This window comes from Chenopodium album, chromosome 3 (assembly GCF_948465745.1).
Source record: "Chenopodium album chromosome 3, dcCheAlbu1.1, whole genome shotgun sequence".
NCBI lineage: Eukaryota > Viridiplantae > Streptophyta > Magnoliopsida > Caryophyllales > Amaranthaceae > Chenopodium > Chenopodium album.
In genome coordinates, this window is record NC_137836.1 from 85275536 (window position 1) to 85297242 (window position 21707).

A 21707-nucleotide genomic window follows, 5' to 3' on the forward strand; every position below is an offset into this window, starting at 1 on the left:
TTTAAACAACCAATTTACCGATTAACAACTTGCACCGATTTAATTAATTCAAGCCTACCACGAACATTTATGACCACATATAATGATTATATATGGTTTCAAACGGCATTATATGACCCCAAGATGTATCACTTAAAATCTCAATTCTTTTCGACACCGGGCTCGGAAACCTCCTAAATTTTTCAAAAAGCGTGGATATTAGCCTTCAATTTTTGAATTTATTGACTTTTTTAGCCCGGCAATAAAAATTGCAGAAAGTTTTACCATGGTCCTTAATACCCTCTGGGAGTTCAATTGGGTGGGAGGAACCATCAAATTTGCCTTTAAACGACCAATTTATCGATTTACAACTAGCACCGATTTCATTAAGTCAAGCCTACCACGAACATTTATGACAACATATAATGATCATATATCGTTCCAAACGGCATTATATGAACCCGAACTGTATCCCCTAAAATCTCATTTCTTTTCGACACCGAGCCCCGAAACCTTCGAAATTTCTCAAAAAGAAATATTAGCCTTCAATTTTGGATTTTTTTTTTATACTTTTTTTCGCCCAGAAATAATAATTTCCGAAATGTTTACCATGATCACTAATACCCTCCGGGAGACAATTGGGTGGGCGGAACCATCCAATTTTCCTTTAAACGACCAATTTACCGGCTTACAACTTGCACCGATTACATTAACTCAAGCCTACCATGAACATTTATAACAACAAATAATGATCATAGATAGTTCCAAATGACGTTATATGACCCCATGATATATCTCCTAGAATTTCAAGACTTTTCGACAACGGGTCCCGAAACCTCAAAAATTTCTCAAAAAGTGTGGATAATGCCTTTAATTTTGGAACTTTTTCACTTTTTTTTCCACCCGTAAATAAAAATTGCCGAAATGTTTACTATGGTCTCTAATGCCTTCTGGGAGTCTAATTGTGTGGCTGGAACCATTAAATTTGTCGTTAAACGGCCAATTTACCGGTTTACAACTTGCACCGATTTCATTAATTCAAGCCTATCACGAACATTTATGAGAACATATAATGATCATATATGGTTCCAAACGGCATTATATGACCCCTAGATGTATCCCCTATAATCTCAATTCTTTTCGAAAGGGAAACCTCCAAATTTTTTCAAAAAGTGTGGATATTAGCCTTCAATTTTTGAATTTATTGACTTTTTTTTCGCCCGAAAATAAAAATTCCCGAAAGTTTTACCATAGTCCTTAATACCCTCTGGGATTCCAATTGGGTGGGAGGAACCATCCAATTTGCCATTAAACGACCAATTTACCAATTTACAACTAGCACCGATTTCATTAAGGCAACCCTACCACGAACATTTATGACAACATATAATGATCATATATGGTTCCAAATGGCATTATATGACCCCGAAATGTATCCCCTAAAATTTCATTTCTTTTTCGACACTGGGCCCCGAAAACTTCGAAATTTCTCAAAAAGCATGGATATTGCCTTCAATTTTGGAGTTTTTTTTTTCCACTTTTTTTCGCCCGAAAATAAAAATTGTCGAAATGTTTACCATGGTCCTGAATATCCTCTGGGATTCCAATTAAGTGGGTGGAACCATCTTATTTGCCTTTAAACGACCAATTTTGCCGGTTTACACCTTGCACCGATTTCATTAACTCAAGCCAACCACGAACATTTATGACAACATATAATGATTATTTATGGTTCCAAATGTCATTATATTACTCCGAGATGTATCCCCATAAATCTCATTTCTTTTCGATACCGGACCCCGAAACCTTCGAAAATTCTAAAAAAAACGTGGATAATTAGCCTTCAATTGTTGAGCTTTTTTTTTACTTTTTTTTCGCCCGGAAATAAAAATTGCCGGAATGTTTACCATGGTCCTTAATACCCTCTTGGATTCAAGTTGGGTGGGTGGAACCATCCAATTTGCATTTAAACGGTCAGTTTACCGGTTTACAACTTGCACCGATTTCATTTACTCAAGCCTACCACGAACATTTATGAAACCATATAATGATCATATATGGGTCCAAACAGCATTATATGACCCCGAGAAGTCTCCTCTAAAATCTCATGTCTTTTCGACACCGGGCCCCGAAACCTCTAAAATTTCTCAAAAAGCGTGGATATTAAGCTTTCAATTTTGGAATTTTTTTATTTTTTTTCGCTCGGAAATTAAAATTTCCAAAATGTTTACCATGGTCACTAATACCTTTCGGGAGTCCAATTCGGTGGGTGGAACCATCCAATTTGCCTTTAAACGACTAATTTACTGTTTTACAACTTGCGCATCGATTTCAATAACTCATGCCTACCACGAATATTTATAACAATAAATAATGATCATATATGGTTCCAAACTGCATTATGTCACCCCAAGATATATATATCCCCTAGAATTTCAAGACTTTTTAAAATTGAGCCTCGAAACCTCCAAAATTTCTCAAAAAGTGTGGATATTAGCCTTTAATTTTGGATTTATTTTGACTTATTTCCGTCCGGAAATAAAAATTGCCGAAATGTTTACCATGGTACCTAATACCCACTGGGAGTCTGATTGGGTTGGTGGAACTACCAATTTGCGTTTAAATGACCAATTTACTGGTTTACAACTTGCATCGATTTTATTAATTCAAGCCTAGCATGAACATTTATGACAACATTTAATGATCATATATGGTTCCAAACGAAATTATATGACCTTGAGATGTATCCCTTAAAATATCAAGCTTTTTCGACACCTGACCCAGACCCTGATATGTATCCCATAAATTCTCTCTCTCTCTCTCTCTTTTACATTGGTCCCGAAACTTTCGAAATTTCTCAAAAAACATGGATATTAGCCTTTAATTTTTTAATTTTTTGACTTTTTTTCATACGGAAATAAAAATTGCCAGTATATTTACCATGGTATCTAATACCCCCCGGAAGTCAAATTGGGTGGGTGGAACCATCCAATTTGCATTTAAACGGTCAATTTACCGGTTTACAACTTGCACCGATTTCATTACTTCAAGCCTACAACAAACATTTATGGCAACATATAATGATCATATATGGTTCCAAACGTCATTATATGACCCCGAGATCGATGTATCCTCTAAACTCTCAAGCCTTTTCAACACCTGGAAACCTCAAAAAAAATTCAAATGCGCGGATATTAACTTTTAATTTTCGAATTTTTTGACTTTTTTTGGCCGGAAATAAAAATTGGGTGGAGCTAGTATTTAAAAACGGAGGGAAAACTCCGTAAGAGAGGTTGTATTATTATATCTGTAGCAATTAAAATTAGATGTAAAAGTACGTATAAAAGTACTATGTGTAGATGATAGACTAAGCAAAAAAAATGCCGTACGTTTAAGTCTGAATTGAATTTTGATTAAGTAGGCTTTCGGTCCGAAAGCAATAGTGAAAATCGTAACCAAACAAAAAAGCAAAGGATTGGATAAGTACAAATCCAAAAGGTGATACGATGCTTTTGTCTAACTCAATAACAATCATATAATGACAATCCAACTGTCTCCCTTGATCATCATTCATTACTCATAATTAACCAATGCCACTCTCTTACAATCTTTTTCCATCATCTTTGAAATCCGATTTTATGGGAGAATTTCTATGGAAAATAAATGGTAATAGTGATAATAATAATGTCTATATATATACAGTATATATGCAAAAGACATAATGAAGAAATAGAAGATCCCAAGACGGATTTAGGTAGCAATTGAAGATAATAGCTTATGTATGTTAGCGGGATGTGGCTTTATGCCTTTATTGATCAATAGTAAAGTATTATATTACCGATCTGTATTATGAATACTAGGGGTGAACATGGTATGGTTTGGTGTGGTATGAGTCTAAACCAAACCAAACTGTAAAATACGGTTTGGTCAATTTTCCAAACCAAACCAAACCATATTAGTATTGAATCCAAACCAAACCAAACCGTAATAATGCGGTTTTGTGCGGTTTGGTTTGCGGTTTATGATGAGACGACATTTTTTCCTAAAAATTGTCAAATATTAATAAATTTATAATAAAGTTCAAATAATTAGCCAAAGAGATTAAATTCTACTACAAATTTTTAATAAAAATAACAACCAACTAATCAAGTGCTAAGTGCTAACACAATAACACATAATAAAAATAATACATAACAAATTAACAGTGGAAAAAAACATAATACATTTGTCCAGAAAAATAATTCATACTACATCATACTACATTATAGTTTTGAGATTGAGTATAGAGTATAGTAGTATACTGACCGTATAGTCTTCGAATGATTTTTCATTTTTTTCATTTTTTTTTTAATTTTTTTTATAATATATAATAACTATTTTAATTTATTTAAAAATTATTTAAATATTAAAATGCGGTTTACTGGTTTACGGTTTGGTTTGGTTTATAATTTTTGAAAAACCAAACCAAACCGCAAACCGTATTTCCCAAAAAATCGAAACCAAACCGTATTTTTCCAAACCGCAAACCAAACCAAACCGCTAAAATGCGGTTTGGTCTGGTTTGGTTACGGTCTAGACCAAACTGTGTACGACCCTAATGAATACGATATCTTTTTAAGCTTTAACTGAATAGATTTGATAAAAATAAAAAATAAAATATACTGGGGTATTAAATTAAGTGTTGTCTGTGTAAGAATAGAGTAATAGTCTTTTATGGTCATTTAATTTATAATACAATATTAATATACAAACTCAAAATAAGCAAATAAATACTGAAAGAAACTTGTACTGAAAGAAACTTGGAGCAATATTAAGAAGACAGACAAGATACGAAATAATTTGTATTCCATCTGTCCCTTAATTTTTGCCTTTTCAGTATAATTCTGTAATACAAGTATGTAAACAGTGAATTTTGCATTACCAAAATTTAATGGCCGGTCAAGATCATCATGCGCCTTTTGTCCCTTTGCAATATTTCCCTTGCCACCTTTTTTATTGGCTTTCCGTCATATCATCTCATCATATTCATGAGATTTTAGTGGCCTGGCCTTTGTTTTTCTAACATGTTTTATTTTTAAAGTATTGCGTGGCTGTTTAATCATTAAGATAATGTATGTTTGCTGATGAGCTTATCTTTGGCGTAACCATAACTATTATTGCTAATTTGATCGCTAATTTATTAATCTCTTTCGCCAACTCTCTATTTTGTCACAATCCATATCCCTCATAGGCTCATAGCATATGCCAAACGGACCCTTAAAAACCGATGATGATTATCAAAAAAAAATAATTATACTAGCATGCAAGGATTGAACCTGGGTGCGCTTAGAACCAAATAATGGGTGACCTATCATTTAATATTGGCATGCAATGGGAAAATATCAATGGGCTTATATAGTTTGGTTTGTCCAAAAAAGGCATGATATTCACACCTCAAGGAAAGGCAGCTCATTATAGTCTCACCATTTCTGTATAGTACGAGTAATATAGTGTGGTATGCCTTGTAAGGAGTAATCTAATGCTTACTTTGGATAATGATGGCGGACCCTTGTTGCATTCATTCCTTTTCCTAGCTACTCATGAGTAATTTTTTCATTTTTTTTTAAAAAAAAAAAAGATACAAGTAGCTTTTAAAAAGCTGCTGATTTATATAATTACTCTTGATACTTCTCACTCTAGTGTCTAACTAGTATAGTAATTGAATTCATACTTGACTGTGTCTTTTAATGCTTCTACTTGAAGTTATGTGAATATTATTGGATCAATTTGCTGCGAATAGGAAACATAAGGGGAGGGGTAACCGTAAAAATAACTAACATAAGACCATTTGATATATATGTAGTTTTTGGTAAATAGACACATGATTTTAGTACTCCTAGACTAGTCCTAGTCAAGTATACAATGAACATTAGGTCAACAGCAAAGACATCAGGCAAGTGATTAGTCATTAGTCAATAAAACTAGATAATTTTATTGTGTGCATGAAGTATATTACTAGTAACACGTAATAATGCATGTATATACATAGTAGGAGCTATATACATTCTGTCTTTTCTTAATTATGCATGGAATGCATTTTAGATAAATTATGCACGGATATATAGTTAATAATAATTGTATAAATAAACATATATACTATATATAAAGTGTAAGTTTTGAATATTTTATCAGTTTAGTTATACAAATATCTTGTTGCTTTAACTTTAGGGGTTGGACAATTATCTTACTCGGTATCATGAAAAAACTATTAGTCGTACACTGGTACTAGTAACACATTTTCTTTGAGGGACGAGTATTCTTTAGCTGTATTGTCACCTCGGGCAGTACTTGACTGAGGCGAGTTCAAAATTGACGCAAACAATGCAAAAACAAATCCAGATTTATAAGTTACTCCATATTTCATTTTTCTTTAAGGATGAAACATGAAAATGTACTCTATATAGTATATACTACGAGTATTGTAATTGGAGAGATAGGAATCTTTTTTACCCGGTTCCCCACAAAACACACTATTATTACAGCAGATAAAAAACAAGAAAGAGGTAAAATTAAATAAATAAAGGAAATACTATATTGTACCAACCCACAAAAAAGCAGCACAAACTCATGTGTCTCCAACTATGGCTCCATCTTTTTATGCCGTAGTCCCTTTTTTTTTTTAATATGAGAAAAAACATTTCCTATTAAAATAATAGCCCGTATTTCATTTTTTTAGGTCAGATAAAATAATAGCCCGTATCTAATATTATAAGATGGGATGGCCGAAGTCATTTTTTCCGGCAAGGGAAAAGCTCAATCTTCTACTTGTGTATTAGGAGTAATATAATACACCCGTTTCGCATTAGTTGCAATTTTGGGGTATTATTTATGACATAAAATATTCTAAAATTGCAACTAATAAGAAACGGATGTAGTATGATTAAAATCTCGTACATGTATCCAGCCCTTATTCCAAAAATAATACTGGTAATAAATACTCCGTAATTAACTGTAAATGTGTAATGGTTGTTGATACTGTAATTGATAATGAGGGAATATAGGGTATTAGAATAGAAGGACGTGAATATTCAAAACTCCGTAAAACACAGCCACCTAAGAAAGGATTTGATGATTATCTAAGGGAATGTTGCTGTTTGTAAAACAGCAATAATAATTGAGGATAAAAGTATTGAACCAACAATGACTGTCATGTCAGCAAGTTTTGGTCGTACCAACAAATTTTTATTTATTGAGCAGTGAAAAAGAATAATGGAACAACTGCCCATGATATGAGTGTTCTTCGAATACACCTTAATTATTTTATTTAACATATCTTATTCCGCCCTTGAACTTTGGTATAGCGCATGCAAACTTAATCTTTTATCTATTATGTTTATGGTTAGGGATAATCATGTTTTTCTCTAGCCTACAATGATAAACATCCAAAAGATTAAGTAAGCCCCATTTCATCATACTATGCAAATTGATTACCAATTCTTAGATGATGGTATAAACTAACTTACTCTTATAACCTTGAATTGCTTATGTTAAAAACAAAAAACTTTAACATTTTATGGTTGAAGGCTTGAAGCCATTAAGAATTTGTGTTTTAAGGTGTGCTAATTTTCGAAATTTAATGTGAATTGGAAGGCAATGAAAGCTTATTTAATTTAAGATGTACACTGATTTCTCTGTCATTAATTGATATGAAAACTATCAATGACAATATAAGCTCAATAATAACGATGGCGGAGGCACAAGGTTAGGGCATGTTCTCATTGATTGAACTGAGCTCAACTGAACTGAACTGAAATGAACTGAACTGAGCTGATCTGAGCTGAACTGAACTGAACTGCAATGAATATTTTATAAGAGAAGGAAATTAGGAGCTGAATTGAACTGAACTGAAATGAATATTTTATAAGAGAAGAAAATTAAGAGCTGAACTGAACTGAAATGAATATTTTATAAGAGAAGGAAATTAAGAGCTGAACTGAACTGAGCTGAACTAAACTGAATTTCAACGTAAGAGAACAGGACCTTAGTCGATTTGTCAGCAAGTATAAAGTCATTCAATTTAGCTTTATTAAATGTTACCATTTAATTGTACACGAACCACCTGTACCAAATCGTTATTACATGTAATCTCCATATAAAGGATCAGTTACTGAATAGCTGAATACACTCATGCATATATTGCGATCTTTAATATAAATGTTTAACTTTATATTTTTGATAAACCAATTAAAGTTATTATCAAAAATCATACATTATCATCCATCTTTAAGTTACATATAAGCACATTATAAGTAAGCAATTAAAAGACTAATAAATTCAAATACTCGTATGTAAGTAAAGGAGAGTAAATTAAATAGTAACACTTAGAGTTTGTTTATATTTATTGAACTGAACTAAACTAAATAAGGCTGAAATAGACATTTTACAAGAGAAAGAAATTATTGAAATTAAGCTGAAGTGAACGGAAATCGTCGCACCAGATCGTAACGCGGCAGTCCCTTAAAATGAAATATGAAGACTATACAAGAAAATAGTAGTGAATAACACAATAATCCTGAGATTAACAAAATACACCGTACAAATAAAGTTAGTATTAGAAGAAATTAGGAATTACGGATACACAAAATGCAAAAATGAAGAGATGATAGTGGGACACGCGACACACTTAAGATTTGGGGTTGTCCCGACACTCTCACATGCTTATTTCATTCTCTCTCTCTTCCAAAAAAAGCTGCTACTTCACTTCCCACTTTCCACCATCTCTCTCAGAGTAATTGTAATTTAGCCCATTTCACGAGGGCATTTCTGTCCTCTTCTCACGTCATCTCTTTCGACAGCAACACCCCGTCCTACTCCTATCCCCTTACGACAAAATTCACGGAGTGGCTTTTCTGTAATTTCTCCCTCCTTTCCTGCCTCTTTTTCTTTTCTCTTTATTCTTCCTCCATTCCTTTTTCATTATACGGACTACTCCTCTTCTGCTTACTTCACTCTCTCTTTCACTCTCAACATCTCAATCTAACTTTCAACCTCACCGGAAAACCACTTTTCTCGCCGTTAAACCGCCTTTTAACCCTAATTTCCCGGTAATGGAGGTCATTGTGTTTGATTACGAGCTTAAAGCTAGTGGTATAGTGTAGATTATTTACTCACCTATTTGTTTCTTAATTACTCTCATACTTCCACTCTTTCTTCTTAGACACTTAACTGCTCACTCTCTTAAGTCTCTTAAGAGAGAGCGAGCGAGTGTGCTCTTGTTGTGGTTGTGGTTGTTTGAGGGGGTGTCAATTTCTCTCTCCTACGTGTCAAAATCTCCATCGTAGGATGGATATGAGAAGCATGATCGTTGAAAACTTGGATCCATTGAGGAAAAGGTGTGGGGGATTGAGGACTAAACAAGCGGGGAGAGGTTCGTGCCGCGGAAGTTAGGGTTCGTCTCATCGCAAAAATTAATTATAACAAAAATGTATTACGATCTCTATTCATTTCTTTTTCTCTTGTTCGATTTCTCCCAGTAACAAATCTACGCTACTACGTTTTGTTTTTGGAAAAAAGAGGTTATTATTGGTGTTGAAACGCATCGTTTTGTTGAGAAAATTGGTGACCGAAAACGATGGGTTACTTGTTGAAAGAAGCACTTAAGGCTTTATGTGGCGTTAATGAGTGGTCCTATGCTGTTTTCTGGAAAATCGGTTGTCAAAATCCTAAGTAAGTTTTTGCTTTCACTTTATTTATTTCAATTTTATGGCGCCAAAATAATACCACTATTTTCATTCAACTTGATTTCTCAGTGTTGTTTATTTATTGAATTGTAGTGTTGTTTTTGGTGTGATTAGTTTGCTGAAAAAAAAAAACAAAGAAGAATAAAAAGTGAGTATGAAAATGAAGTATGAAATGGTTATGTTTGGTTTATTAGGGTCAAATGTGCTGAAATTAGTAATTGAATGCCAGTCTTTGTACTTTTTCCTTGGCTTTGAGTTTTCAGATGGATTTTGATTCTTTGTTTTGGACTTTCTTATATTCTCGGTTTCTTCTTTATTGTCTTTCAGAATCTTATAACTGTTATAGTTCTACTCCGTATTTCTGTTTTTAGTTTTAAATTTTGCCTTTTCAAAAGTGTTTTTCTATTGTATGAATTGCATAATGAACTTTATATTAACCATCGTTGTATAAGTCATGTTAATTTTGAAAACTGACCGGGAGCTTCTTTTTCCAGCATCCAAAATACAACGATCACGAACAAGCCCTTACGAATTTAAATTAGGTTTATTGTGACTACTACTACTCTAGTACTCTACTAGCTTTCGGTTTCTTCATCAGTATTTAATTTCCTCCTGCCTTGTCCATGTTGCTTATAAGTTGAACTGTTGAAGATACTATTGGTGTTTGGGTGGTTAATTTAATTAGTAACTGTTTTGCTAAGATAATGAAAATTATGAATGGGCAGGCTACTGATTTGGGAAGAGAGCTATTATGGATCATCTCCCAGTGTGCCCTCCAACACAAGTATGGGTAACCAGGAAATAAATTTGCAGAAACTGGAAGGCTTTAATAACGACACACAACTGGGTGACAAAGTTCATTTGCTTATGGATAGGATGATGATGTCTAACCATGTTAATGTGGTGGGAGAAGGGTATGCCCTGCTTGTTATTTTTTCCTTTTCTTGGCTTAATTATCTACACTACAGTATGACAGTTGTGACTATGCGAGTATGATGTTTTGTCAAGTTAAAGAAGAAAACCTTTGTTTGGCTTCTTTATTTTTTTTTCCTAACTACAGTAATTTTTATCCATGGATTCTTTAGATTGGTTGGCCGGGCTGCGTTTACAGGGAATCATCAATGGATTGTCTCTGGAATGTATAATGAAATTGCTCACCCAGCTGAGGTACATAGGAGATATTACATTTCTTCCCCTTCTTCCCATGATTGAAATCACGGGTGATTGATTTTTCCTCCTTAAAATAAAACGGTGGCTTGTTTCTAATCCTCTTAATGATTCCTACATAGGTCGTAGTGTACGTTTCTGTAAGAAGCTCACTAACCTTCGTGTTAATGCTCATGATGAAACATCAGAAATTTTATATGGAGACATTCCCAGCTTTAACTTAAGAAGTTGAATTTCTATTTTACTCATCTAGTGAAAGTTGATTGCTTACCGGGTATGCGCTTATGAATGAGTATGTTGCTTTAAAAAAAAGCTGAAAAATGACGTGTTTATGTTCTTTATTAAATAACATTCCCATTTCAGTAACAGTGTGGGTAAGAGAGATGGTTGACTTTTTATTGAGCAATATCTAACTCGATTTTTCCTGTTATCTTCAGGTTCTTAATGAGGTTCATCTCCAATTTTCTGCTGGCATGAAAGTAAGGCTCAATCTTCAACAGTGTTTGGCTTCTTTTACCCCAGCTGTTACTTCTTTTATATTGCTGTTGTTACTCAGATGTATATCTGTATTGCAGACAATCGCTGTCATTCCGGTGATTCCACATGGAGTAGTTCAGCTTGGTTCATCATTAACTGTAAGTTTACATCATCTATTTGGATGAAGAAAATGTAATTGTTCATTTTCTTTTGCAAGTGCTCTCTTTGTAGTTCATAGTCTATCTTTCCTACATTTTATTCACTATCTTGTGTATTTCTCATGGAAAACACATCACTCAAAGGCACTTAGCAGCATAATTTATTATTGGCTTTATCTTCACAGAAAGATCGGAGATGTATTGGGTCGTCTAATGCGTTCTGAATGCCAGAAGTTCATTAAGTCTAGAGTGTTTATCAAAAACTATTTATATCATTCACTCTTCCTTGGTAAAACTTAGTGTTAGCAATAAGTTAATTCTGTAAGATGTAGTGTCATCTTCCTCAATTTGCCGAAGTAGTTCAAGAGCTTTGCTACATATTGATGCTCATACCTTCTTTTGTTGAAATTTTATTTCACGTGTTTGATTCTGAAACCAAAGCCCCTGCTATTTTTTACTGCAGGTTTGTTAAAAATTTAGTATAAAAATTAAAAGGCCTTAAAAGCTATGAAGGAGAAAGCTGGGTTTCTTACTTACTTGGCAAGTTGTGGGCCCAGGCAAGTAACGTAGGCCACAGCTCACCTTTCAGTCTAGGAAGTTGGATCTATCGTGTATATCGCTTGCCTTTCAGGAATTATATCCACAAGAGCTTATTTTTTGTTTTCATAGATGTCCCAATAGAATAATAGATTCGGATCCTGATAAAACTTGCAGAGTCTGAGCATGCAGGTTGTTTGCTGGCTATTCAGGACGAGTCTAATCTTGTCATCCTGATACAATGACGTGTCAAATAATTTTATTCCCCAGATTCCTTATCAGATGTTTCACTACTAATTACGTGAGCATATGCACTCTGAACTGGATATAACCCGCCTATCTCTCAATGCACTAATCTACACTTTCACCTACCTTTTAACATAAATTCATGCTACACCCTTCCTTGAAATTATGGTACATCTTCCTTAATTGGATGTTTTAATTTCAATATTTCTTAAATGTCATGTAATCTCAAAAAAACCATGTTCAATAGGATATATGCTGGATCATCTTTAAATTCAGTGGTTGTTAAAAACTTGAATGTACTGTGTCATCATCATTTTGTTTGTATACTAGACTACTAGTTGTCCCTACTCCCTTTCTTGTTGAATAATGTATTGTTCCACAATTCCTGGTTAAAATTGATTTTTTCCTGATACCTTTTGCTTCAGATAATGGAGAATGTTGGATTTGTGCATGATGTGAGGAGTTTTCTTCTTCAATTGGGATGTATTCCTAGTGCATTTATCTCTGATAACTATTTTGCAAAAGATGCTGCATCCATGTTGGGGCTGCCAGTTGCTGATGCAATAGCTAACCCCATCAATCTACACAGACAACCAACACAGATAAACTCTCATGATATAGCTGCAGGAGGTTTCAATTTGCAGAGAAACTCATCTGAGATTCATGGGCTTGTCAATCAATCGTCCAATTGTCTTCTTACTCAGTTTCAAGATAACCTGCAAGTTAGTGGTTCAATATTTACGATGCCTAACCCGATTCAAGATTCATGCAAGGCCAAAGGAGTTCATGATGCCTCAATGGTTACTCCTATTGTTCATTCCAATGTCCTTCCTGTATCAAACAGAAGCACTCAAGGAGTGGTAATGCCTTTGAAATCTGATTTAGCGATGAACCAGTCTTCTTCCAATAACCCAGGGTTAGGGATCAGTTGTCCTCAGTCAACTGTCAGTTGTTGGCATCCCTCATCGTCAAAGCAGCTGGTTGTCTCACATGAAGGTTCAGTAAAAGGGAAATATAAAACTTCAACATCTGTGTTTATCCCTAATGAACGCCATCATGCGGCTTTAAATCAGAGTGATGCCCCTTTGTCAGCATCAAACAAATTGGATATTGATATTGATGGTAGCCATTCGTTTCAAACATCACCTTGTGCCAATATGGTTGTTCAGGACACTGATTCTTCTATCAAGGATGTGGCTAATTTGTTAAAGTCCGAAAATACGAGTACTCCTAGTAAGTTAACAGGTGTTCTTAATCATGGAAATTACACCAAAGATAGTGCGCTTAGAGCTACGTATAACCATGGGAAACTGAGTGATTGTTGTGAAGTCCTGGAAACTCATCCTAGAAAAGTGCATCAATCTGGTGGTTTTACTCATGATAATATTTGTATTGGAAATTTTGTACAACCATCAGTTAACTCTGTGCTTGAGGATATTTTTCTTCAGTCATCAGCAGGAGATGACTTATTTGATGTACTAGGAGTGGATTTAAAGAACAAATTGTTGAATGGTAACACTATTAATCTTCCTAACAGCTCCTGTGCAATTTCAGAAAATCAAACTAAGGATTTGCCAAAATCTGTAAACCAGCAAAGTTTGGGTTCTGAGGTATATTCAGATTATGAAGGAATCTCTGAAAGTGTCGTTTTCTCTTCATCTGGTTCCGATCACCTTTTGGATGCTGTGATATCTGGTGCTGGCTCTGTTACCAAGCAGATCTCAGATGATGATGCTTCCTGCAAGACTACTGTATCGAAGATCAGTAGTTCCTCTGTTCCTAGTACTCCTCACAACAATTCTAACCTATCTGGACTGTTTAATATGTCTGATAGGATGCAGGGCCAGCTATTTGGGCTTACTAAGCCTGTAAGTAGATTAGTTGAACCAGTAGGCAATTCTGTAAGGTCTGCAAGTGGTAAGAATGATGATGGAAGCTGTACATATGGATCACAAATTAGCTCCTGGATTGAACAAGGGCCTAGTACTAGTGTTTCTACTGCAAATTCAAAGAAGTCTGATGGAGGAAAATCAAATCGAAAAAGACTTAAACCTGGGGAGAATCCTAGACCAAGGCCTAAGGATCGGCAGATGATCCAAGATCATGTGAAGGAACTCCGTGAGATAGTGCCAAATGGGGCTAAGGTAATTTTTTTTTTTTTTGTTAGCTGTCCTCTTAATGGTTTTGCTGTTATTAAGAAAGATATTGACACCATTTTATGTCTATGTTGTGCAGTGTAGTATAGATGCATTGCTGGAACGTACCATTAAGCACATGCTTTTCCTGCAGAGTGTCACTAAGCATGCTGACAAACTAAAACAAACAGTGGAGTCCAAGGTAGAGATGATCATTCTTGCATAACTTCTGGTTTTACAATCAGTCACAGTTCACATTTGAATTCAGTATAGCCATTTGAATAGGCAGTTAGTGCTTGTTCTAAATATAATTCTAAAGCACAGAATTTTAGAGATGCAAAGTGTTCTAGTCCTCTATTTTGTTCTTGCAGATTGCTAAAAAGGAAGGTGGAATGCCTTTAAAGGATGAATTTCAAAGCAGTGCAACCTGGGCCTTTGAGCTTGGTTCCCAATCTCTGGTTTGCCCAATAGTGGTTGAAGATTTAAATCTGCCTCGACAATTGCTTATAGAGGTAATATCTTGTTTTTTAGAAGAGACATGCGGTGATTCCTATTCCTTTGGAGATGGATTTAGCAATCATGCAATGATTATATATTTTCTCAGATGCTTTGTGAAGAAAGAGGTTTTTTCTTGGAGATAGCCGATATTATTCGAGGACTGGGGCTGACCATTTTAAAGGGTATAATGGAGGCTCGTAATGATAAGATATGGGCACGCTTTGCTGTTGAGGTAATTCTTAAGCACATAGACCTTCTCTAGGGCACGTGATTTCACATTGTATTATTGTAATGCAAGCATCATATTCCATAGAAAATGACAATCATCTTCATATATGTGGTTACATGTTTGCTTGTAGGCAAACAGGGATGTCACGAGGATGGAAGTATTTATCTCACTAGTCCATTTACTGGAACAAACTCTGAAAGGCAGCGCAAGTTCAGTTCATGGCACTAATGATGATAATATGGCAGTTCTTCCTGTGTCTATTCCCGCTCCGATAGTTTGTGGTGAGCCATCTATGTAGTATTTTGAAAGTGAATATGTTGCGGAGCCATGTATGAAGTAGTCATTTGAGAGGGATGTTGCGGTGAGCCATCTATATGAAGTAGTCTTTTGAAAATGGATATGTTGAGAGCAAGATGTCTAACTTGCTATGACCGACAAATCCAATGTCCTTGCGTGGGAGGAGTAGAAAGTACATATGGAGGATTTTAATTTGGGTTGTGTAGGTAGTAGTCTTTGACCTCTGAATATGTATGACATCTCTATATAGGGTATTTCCTATGGACATTGGCTTCCTTGGTATTCTTGGTGTTTCTAATTTGGGTTTAAGTAGATATAGATATAGATGTGAAGGGAGAGATTAACTATTTGGAGGTATATTATAAGGGGTAAAGTGCGATAATTGTATAGAATTACACAGAAGGTTGGGTTGGAAAGGGGGTTTTATAAACTAAGGTTTGAAGATTAGTGTGTTTATTAAGTTGGCTTCAACCATGTGTACTTGGATAGTCTTAAGATCTGAAACTCTAGTAAATTTTATGTATGATCTTGTAGAGTACTATTGTCCAAATGCAATTCGGAAGAATATGTGTTTTTGGTTTTTCTAGGCAAGGAATTTTCATATGTTTTCGTCTTTTTATTGTATGTATGATCAATTAAGAAAATTAATACATGTGGATCTAAGAGCCGCTTATAAAGTTAAATTTAGAAATGTTAAGCATAATCATATAATAACATTAATTGACATCTAATTTTGTTGAGTATGAATTTCTATCTCAAATAATATAGTTATATACGTAGATAGATCATAGATGGTACGAGTATGTAATTATTTTATACAACCCCTGGAACTTAATTCGTACGCTACATTCTAAGTATTAATTTCGTCAGCAGTTGACTCTATGAGTTCAATTAACATCTTTCTTGGTACCAAACATTGAACTCGCAATGAATGGCTCCAATTCATGATTATGACTTTGTGATGTAACTAAAGGAACCATCTCAGACCTCACCTGGAATGGAATTTTGGTGAAAATTCTGCTTCGTAACAAACTTGACTCTTGGACACCATGGGATGCTACCCTACCTTACAATCTCGGAGTTTGTGACACCCTCTTTTGTATTACAGCCTTTATTCTTGTGACACCATCAATTTTTAGTTGGTTACAACGTACACCTCCTTTCGTAATATGAGACATGTGAATGTGATGCCTTGGCTTGGCGTTGTGTTGCATGGATTTACTTTGGTCTTTGGCAATTTCCAGAATTAGATGTTTCTACTGTAAAAATGAGGCATTATGCCTATTGGCCCTTTCTAATTAAAATTCAATGAAGGTCACCAAATTGTACGTTTGAAAAATCCAATAGTCTTTTGAAAAAACGAAATTAGGCTAACCAGAGAATACATGAAAACGAAGTGACACGCGGTGCGCTGAGGCTAACCTTCCAAGCTATCTACCAGAAGAAATAATCAATCTGGATACTTCTCCGCGTTTTGGCACAAATTTATTTTTAACTTTTCCAAACTATACAACATATTTGACCTACACACCACCTACTATCAACTTTCTTATTTACTTCGTGCAAACAGACCCACCTAAACGACAATTGTTTAGCCGGAATTCAGTCGTTCAAAACTGTAGCTAATGAAGCAAACTAATTAGCAACCACAACTTTAAAAGTTACTCCATATACGTTTGTCAGGAAGAGAGTTGAAATTCATACTGGAAGTGTCCAAATAAAATATCTCTTTTTTTAAAGTAAGTAGTGGCCAATCATTCCAAGTTAACTAGCTTAGCACATGAGCATCTGTCATTCACTTGGCAGATTAACTCCTACTAATAAACTAATTGTCTAGAATCTAGATTAGAAATCAGTTGTCTGTACTATTATTATTATTTCAAGAGAGATTACCATCAATTAAAGAAGGAAGGAAGGAAGGAGCAATAATATAAGATGTTGATGTCCAAGTATGACAAGATTAAGACTGATATTAGTCATATCAGTCAATTAACAAAGAAGCTTGCAAAAGATGATCCTAGAAGGATTATTCACTCCATCAAAGTTGGTTTTGCCATCACTTTAGTCTCCCTCTTCTACTACTTTGATCCTCTCTATCAAGGGTTCGGCGTCAATGCAATGTGGGCTGTTCTAACTGCTGTCGTCGTCTTTGAGTTCTCTGTTGGTGCTACGCTTGGCAAAGGGGTTAATAGAGCCTTGGCCACTATTATTGGAGGGATGTCCGGATTTGGTGCCCATAAACTATCAACTCTTTCAGGAAATAAATTTGTAGAGCCTTTTCTTCTTGGGCTATTCGTCTTCATCACAGGTAATAATAACTTATGTATTTAAGTATTATTATTAGGATGAACTCTTGTAATTCTTTTATACATGTAAATATGTAATTGTTGTATGTATTTATGCAGCTGGATTAATGACGTTTATGAGATTTTTCCCAAAGATGAAGGCGAGATTTGATTACGGACTATTGGTATTCATATTAACATTCTGTTTGATATGCGTATCCGGGTACCGAAACGAAGAGGTAATAGAAATGGCGCACATAAGGATTAGTTCCATTCTAATAGGAAGCTCAACTGCTGCCATTGTGTGTGTTGTTATATGCCCTGCTTGGGCTGGCACTGACCTTCACAACCTTGTTTCCACCAACATTCTCACGCTTTCCCTTTTCTTTCAAGGTAATTTCTTCTTCTTTTTTTTTCTTTTCTACAATTACATTTCTTTTTATCTATATAATATATGGTTAATTACTTAATTTCCCATTATGATATTATCTTGGTAATAATGTAACTAAATTAAAATAAGATGTGTTTTCTATTGATAGTTTTTGGTTGATTGTATGAGTTACATTACTTTATTGGAAAATGAATTATTAGTAAAAAGTGTCCAAGAGTTGAAAAGGACATGCATAATAAAAAGCAGTGAGTGGTAATTGGATATCACTTTCACAAATGAAATGATAAGCCATTATAAACTCAAATAAGAGTAGTGTCTTATCTTGCATCTTCATGATCTGAGGTGTTGGATGCTTTGTCGTTAATTTAGTGAATCATCCACCTACTCTTGAATCTTATATTAAATACATCATACAAATACCTGGCCTTTTAATATTAAAAACATCACAATAGCTTTTATTATACTCGTACTTAACAATTGACTCATGCTCCCATTTACCTCACGTCATTATAGTTTAATTAATTCTATGAACAAATGATCTTCTCTTAGTTAAGGATAGAATATAAATAATAGTTTAAGTCTATTACAATAAAGTTAATTTAGGATTTTCCTTTCACAAAAGTAAATATGATCTACTTTTACTATATGTATGCATGCCTTTCTATCTTCAGATCAGAGGACTTATTGGTGTTAAACTGTTAACCTTTCCAAATACATAGTAATTAAGTTTATGACTACAATAGTTAATTCCATGCATGATTGAGCTTTTCTTTTAAGGCATATTGCTACACTTGTTAATTTTACCTAGAGTATAAATGATTAAATCATTTGGTTCATCACAGGATTTGGGCTTGAATACTTCAATACTTCATCGGATATAAACTCAGATGATGAGTATAAAACATCAATTGATGCAATTAAAAATGTACTCAATTCCAAAAACAACATAGATACTTTGGTATGTTTCTCTCTGCACATCTACCTTCTTTGTCTTAAATTATGGAGTTCTCTTAATTTCCCATTTACAAAGATTGTTAATATATTGATGCATACAGCTAAATTATGCAAGATGGGAGTTCCGCCATGGACGGTTCAAGCGTGGGCATCCATGGACTCAATACCAAAAAATTGGAGAGTTAGCTAGACATTGTGCCTGCAGGGCCGAAGCCCTCCATGGGTTGCTATATTCTCAAGTCCAGGCATCAAATGAAGTGAAGGCAAAATTCCAAGAACCTTGCATGAAGATTAGTGCAGAATCAGGCAATGCATTGAACGAACTTTCAATAGCTATTAAGAAAATGAATAAGCCCTCCAAGGCAAAACCTCACCTCCAAAAAGCCAAACAAGCAGCTGAAAATCTCAACCTCATGTTAAAATCAAACATATGGAAAAACCTTAACCTTTCAGATGTAACACCTGCAGCCACAGTTGCTAATCTGCTAGCAGATGTTGTCTCATGCACCGAGGATATTGCTGAGGCGGTCCAAGAGCTTGCATCCCTTGCTAAATTCAAGGATGTTAAGGATGTTAAGGTTTCTCCTCAAATTGAAAAGGCCAAGTTGACGAATCAAGGATCCACTAAAAGGCGTTGTGTTGCTAATAATCATGTGATACTAATTGAGACCCCGTCACCAACTTCTTCTCCGAGGGTCTCAGTACCAAGGGATCCACCTTCCTTAGCTATGGCTCAACAAAATGCTGAGTAATATATAGACTCTGCTCATTTGTTTAAATTGGGTAGGCATAGTCTTCCACAAAAATTTTGAACTAATTGTTTGTCTGATCATGTTACTTTGCAGACTAATTAACTTTCTTTAGAATCTATAATATGAATATATAATGCTATAGACTAATTAGAGCTGTCAAAAGTTGACCCGACCCGAAATACAAACTCAAACCCTATTATTAACCGACCCATCTGAACACGAAAAAAATGGTGACCCAAACCCGACCTGACCGAACCAACCCTAGACCCGAGTTGACCCAAGTATGTGAGACCCGAGTTGACCCAAGTATGTGAGACCCGAACCCGAACATGAACTGACCTGGAGATGACCCGACCCAAATGTAACCCGTGAACTATTGACCTGAATCAAACCCGACTTGAACCGAAATTGATCTAAACCCGTTTTAACCCGACTTGTTACTAATCTGACCTGAATTTAACCCGACCCGTTCCTAACCCAAACCGAATTTAAACCAACCTGTTACAAACCCGACCCGAAATCAACCCGACTTGTTATTGACCCGACCCAAATTTTACCAGACCTATTAATAACCCAACCCAAAAATTCAACCCGATTTGTTACTCACCCGACTCAAAATCAACACGACTTGTTATTGACCCGACGAAAATTCAACCCAAATTGTTCCTGACCCGATTTCAAATCACCTTAAATGCAATTTAGACCACCTTATTATTGTTGATCAAAGCATTTTGTCTAGGGAGACCAAGTCGGTCCAGGGCTCCAGGCCAGCAAAAGAAAAAAACATCATCCTCAAATTTAAGAGTTAAATATAGTATATATTTGTTATATGGTCAAAGGAGATAATTATCTTCCTAAATTATAGACTATAGTTCCCTAGTATATTGTCAAGCATATTATAGTCAAAGGAAATAATTAGCTTGATAAAAATGATAATTATCTATTTATAGTTAGTTGAACCCGAATATGATCTGACTTGGAAATGACCCGACCTGATTGTAACCTGCAAATTATTGACTTGAAGATAACCCGACTTGAATTCGAGAATGACCCGACTTGGAAATGACCCAACCTGATTATAACCCGCAAATTATTGACTTGGACCGAACCCAACTTGAACCCGAGAATGACCCGACTTGAAAATGACCCGACATGATTATAACCCGCAAATTATTGACTTGAACCAAACCCAACTCAAACCCAAGAATAATCCGACCTGATTCTAACCCGCAAATTATTGACTTGAACCGAACCCGACTCAAACCCGAGAATTAACCTAACCCGTGAAAACCCGAATTAAACCCGACCTATTGTTCACCTGACCCGAATGTAACCCGACAGGTTATTAACCTGGCCTAAACCCGACCCAAACCCGATAAGAAGTAAGACCCGCATGACCTATCTCAAGCATGACCCAACCAAAACCCGACACGCATAGGTTATGGAATTAATCCAAATTAACCCGACCCGAGTTGACTCGACCCACTCTTACAGACCCAAACACGACCCGTTTACCCGAATTGACAGCTCTACCAGAAACCTCCAAAATTTCTCAAAAAACATGGATATTAGCATTTGATTTTGGAATTTTTTTTTACTTTTTCCAACCAAAAATAAAAATTGCCGAAATGTTTACCAAGATCCCTAACACCCTCTGGGAGTCCAATTGGGTGCGTGGAACCACCCAATTTGCCTTTATACGACCAATTTACCGGTTTACAACTTGCACCGATTTCATTAACTCAAGCCTACCACGAATATTTATAACAACAAATAATGATCATATATGGTTCCAATCAACATTATATGACCCCGAGATATATCCCCTAGAATTTAAAGATTTTTCGACACCGAGCCCCGAAACCTCCAAAATTTCTACGTCC

At 35.2% G+C, this 21707-nt stretch overlaps 2 protein-coding genes across 3 annotated transcripts; both read left to right on the forward strand.

Annotated features, from left to right (window-relative positions):
- Window positions 1-8729: 8729 nt before the first annotated feature.
- Window positions 8730-16045, forward strand: LOC145624711 (transcription factor LHW-like). 2 transcript variants are annotated; one of them, XM_081677804.1, is made up of 10 exons: window positions 8745-9684; window positions 10424-10612; window positions 10784-10865; window positions 11303-11344; window positions 11441-11500; window positions 12709-14427; window positions 14519-14620; window positions 14790-14930; window positions 15023-15148; window positions 15276-16045. In XM_081677804.1, exons 1-10 carry the CDS (start codon window positions 9590-9592, stop codon window positions 15441-15443), a joined length of 2724 nt encoding a protein of 907 aa, XP_081533930.1. In that variant the 5' UTR covers window positions 8745-9589; the 3' UTR covers window positions 15444-16045. The 2 variants fall into 2 exon arrangements, 1 of the variants encoding a protein (XP_081533930.1); XR_014110475.1 differs by lacking the exons at window positions 15023-15148; window positions 15276-16045 and having other exon boundaries at window positions 8730-9684; window positions 14524-14620; window positions 14790-14928.
- A 510-nt stretch (window positions 16046-16555) lies between these two features.
- LOC145624712 (aluminum-activated malate transporter 2-like) lies at window positions 16556-19956 on the forward strand. The gene is made up of 4 exons (XM_081677805.1): window positions 16556-17750; window positions 17848-18120; window positions 18961-19076; window positions 19174-19956. Exons 1-4 carry the CDS (start codon window positions 17378-17380, stop codon window positions 19822-19824), a joined length of 1413 nt encoding a protein of 470 aa, XP_081533931.1. The 5' UTR covers window positions 16556-17377; the 3' UTR covers window positions 19825-19956.
- Window positions 19957-21707: the final 1751 nt, after the last annotated feature.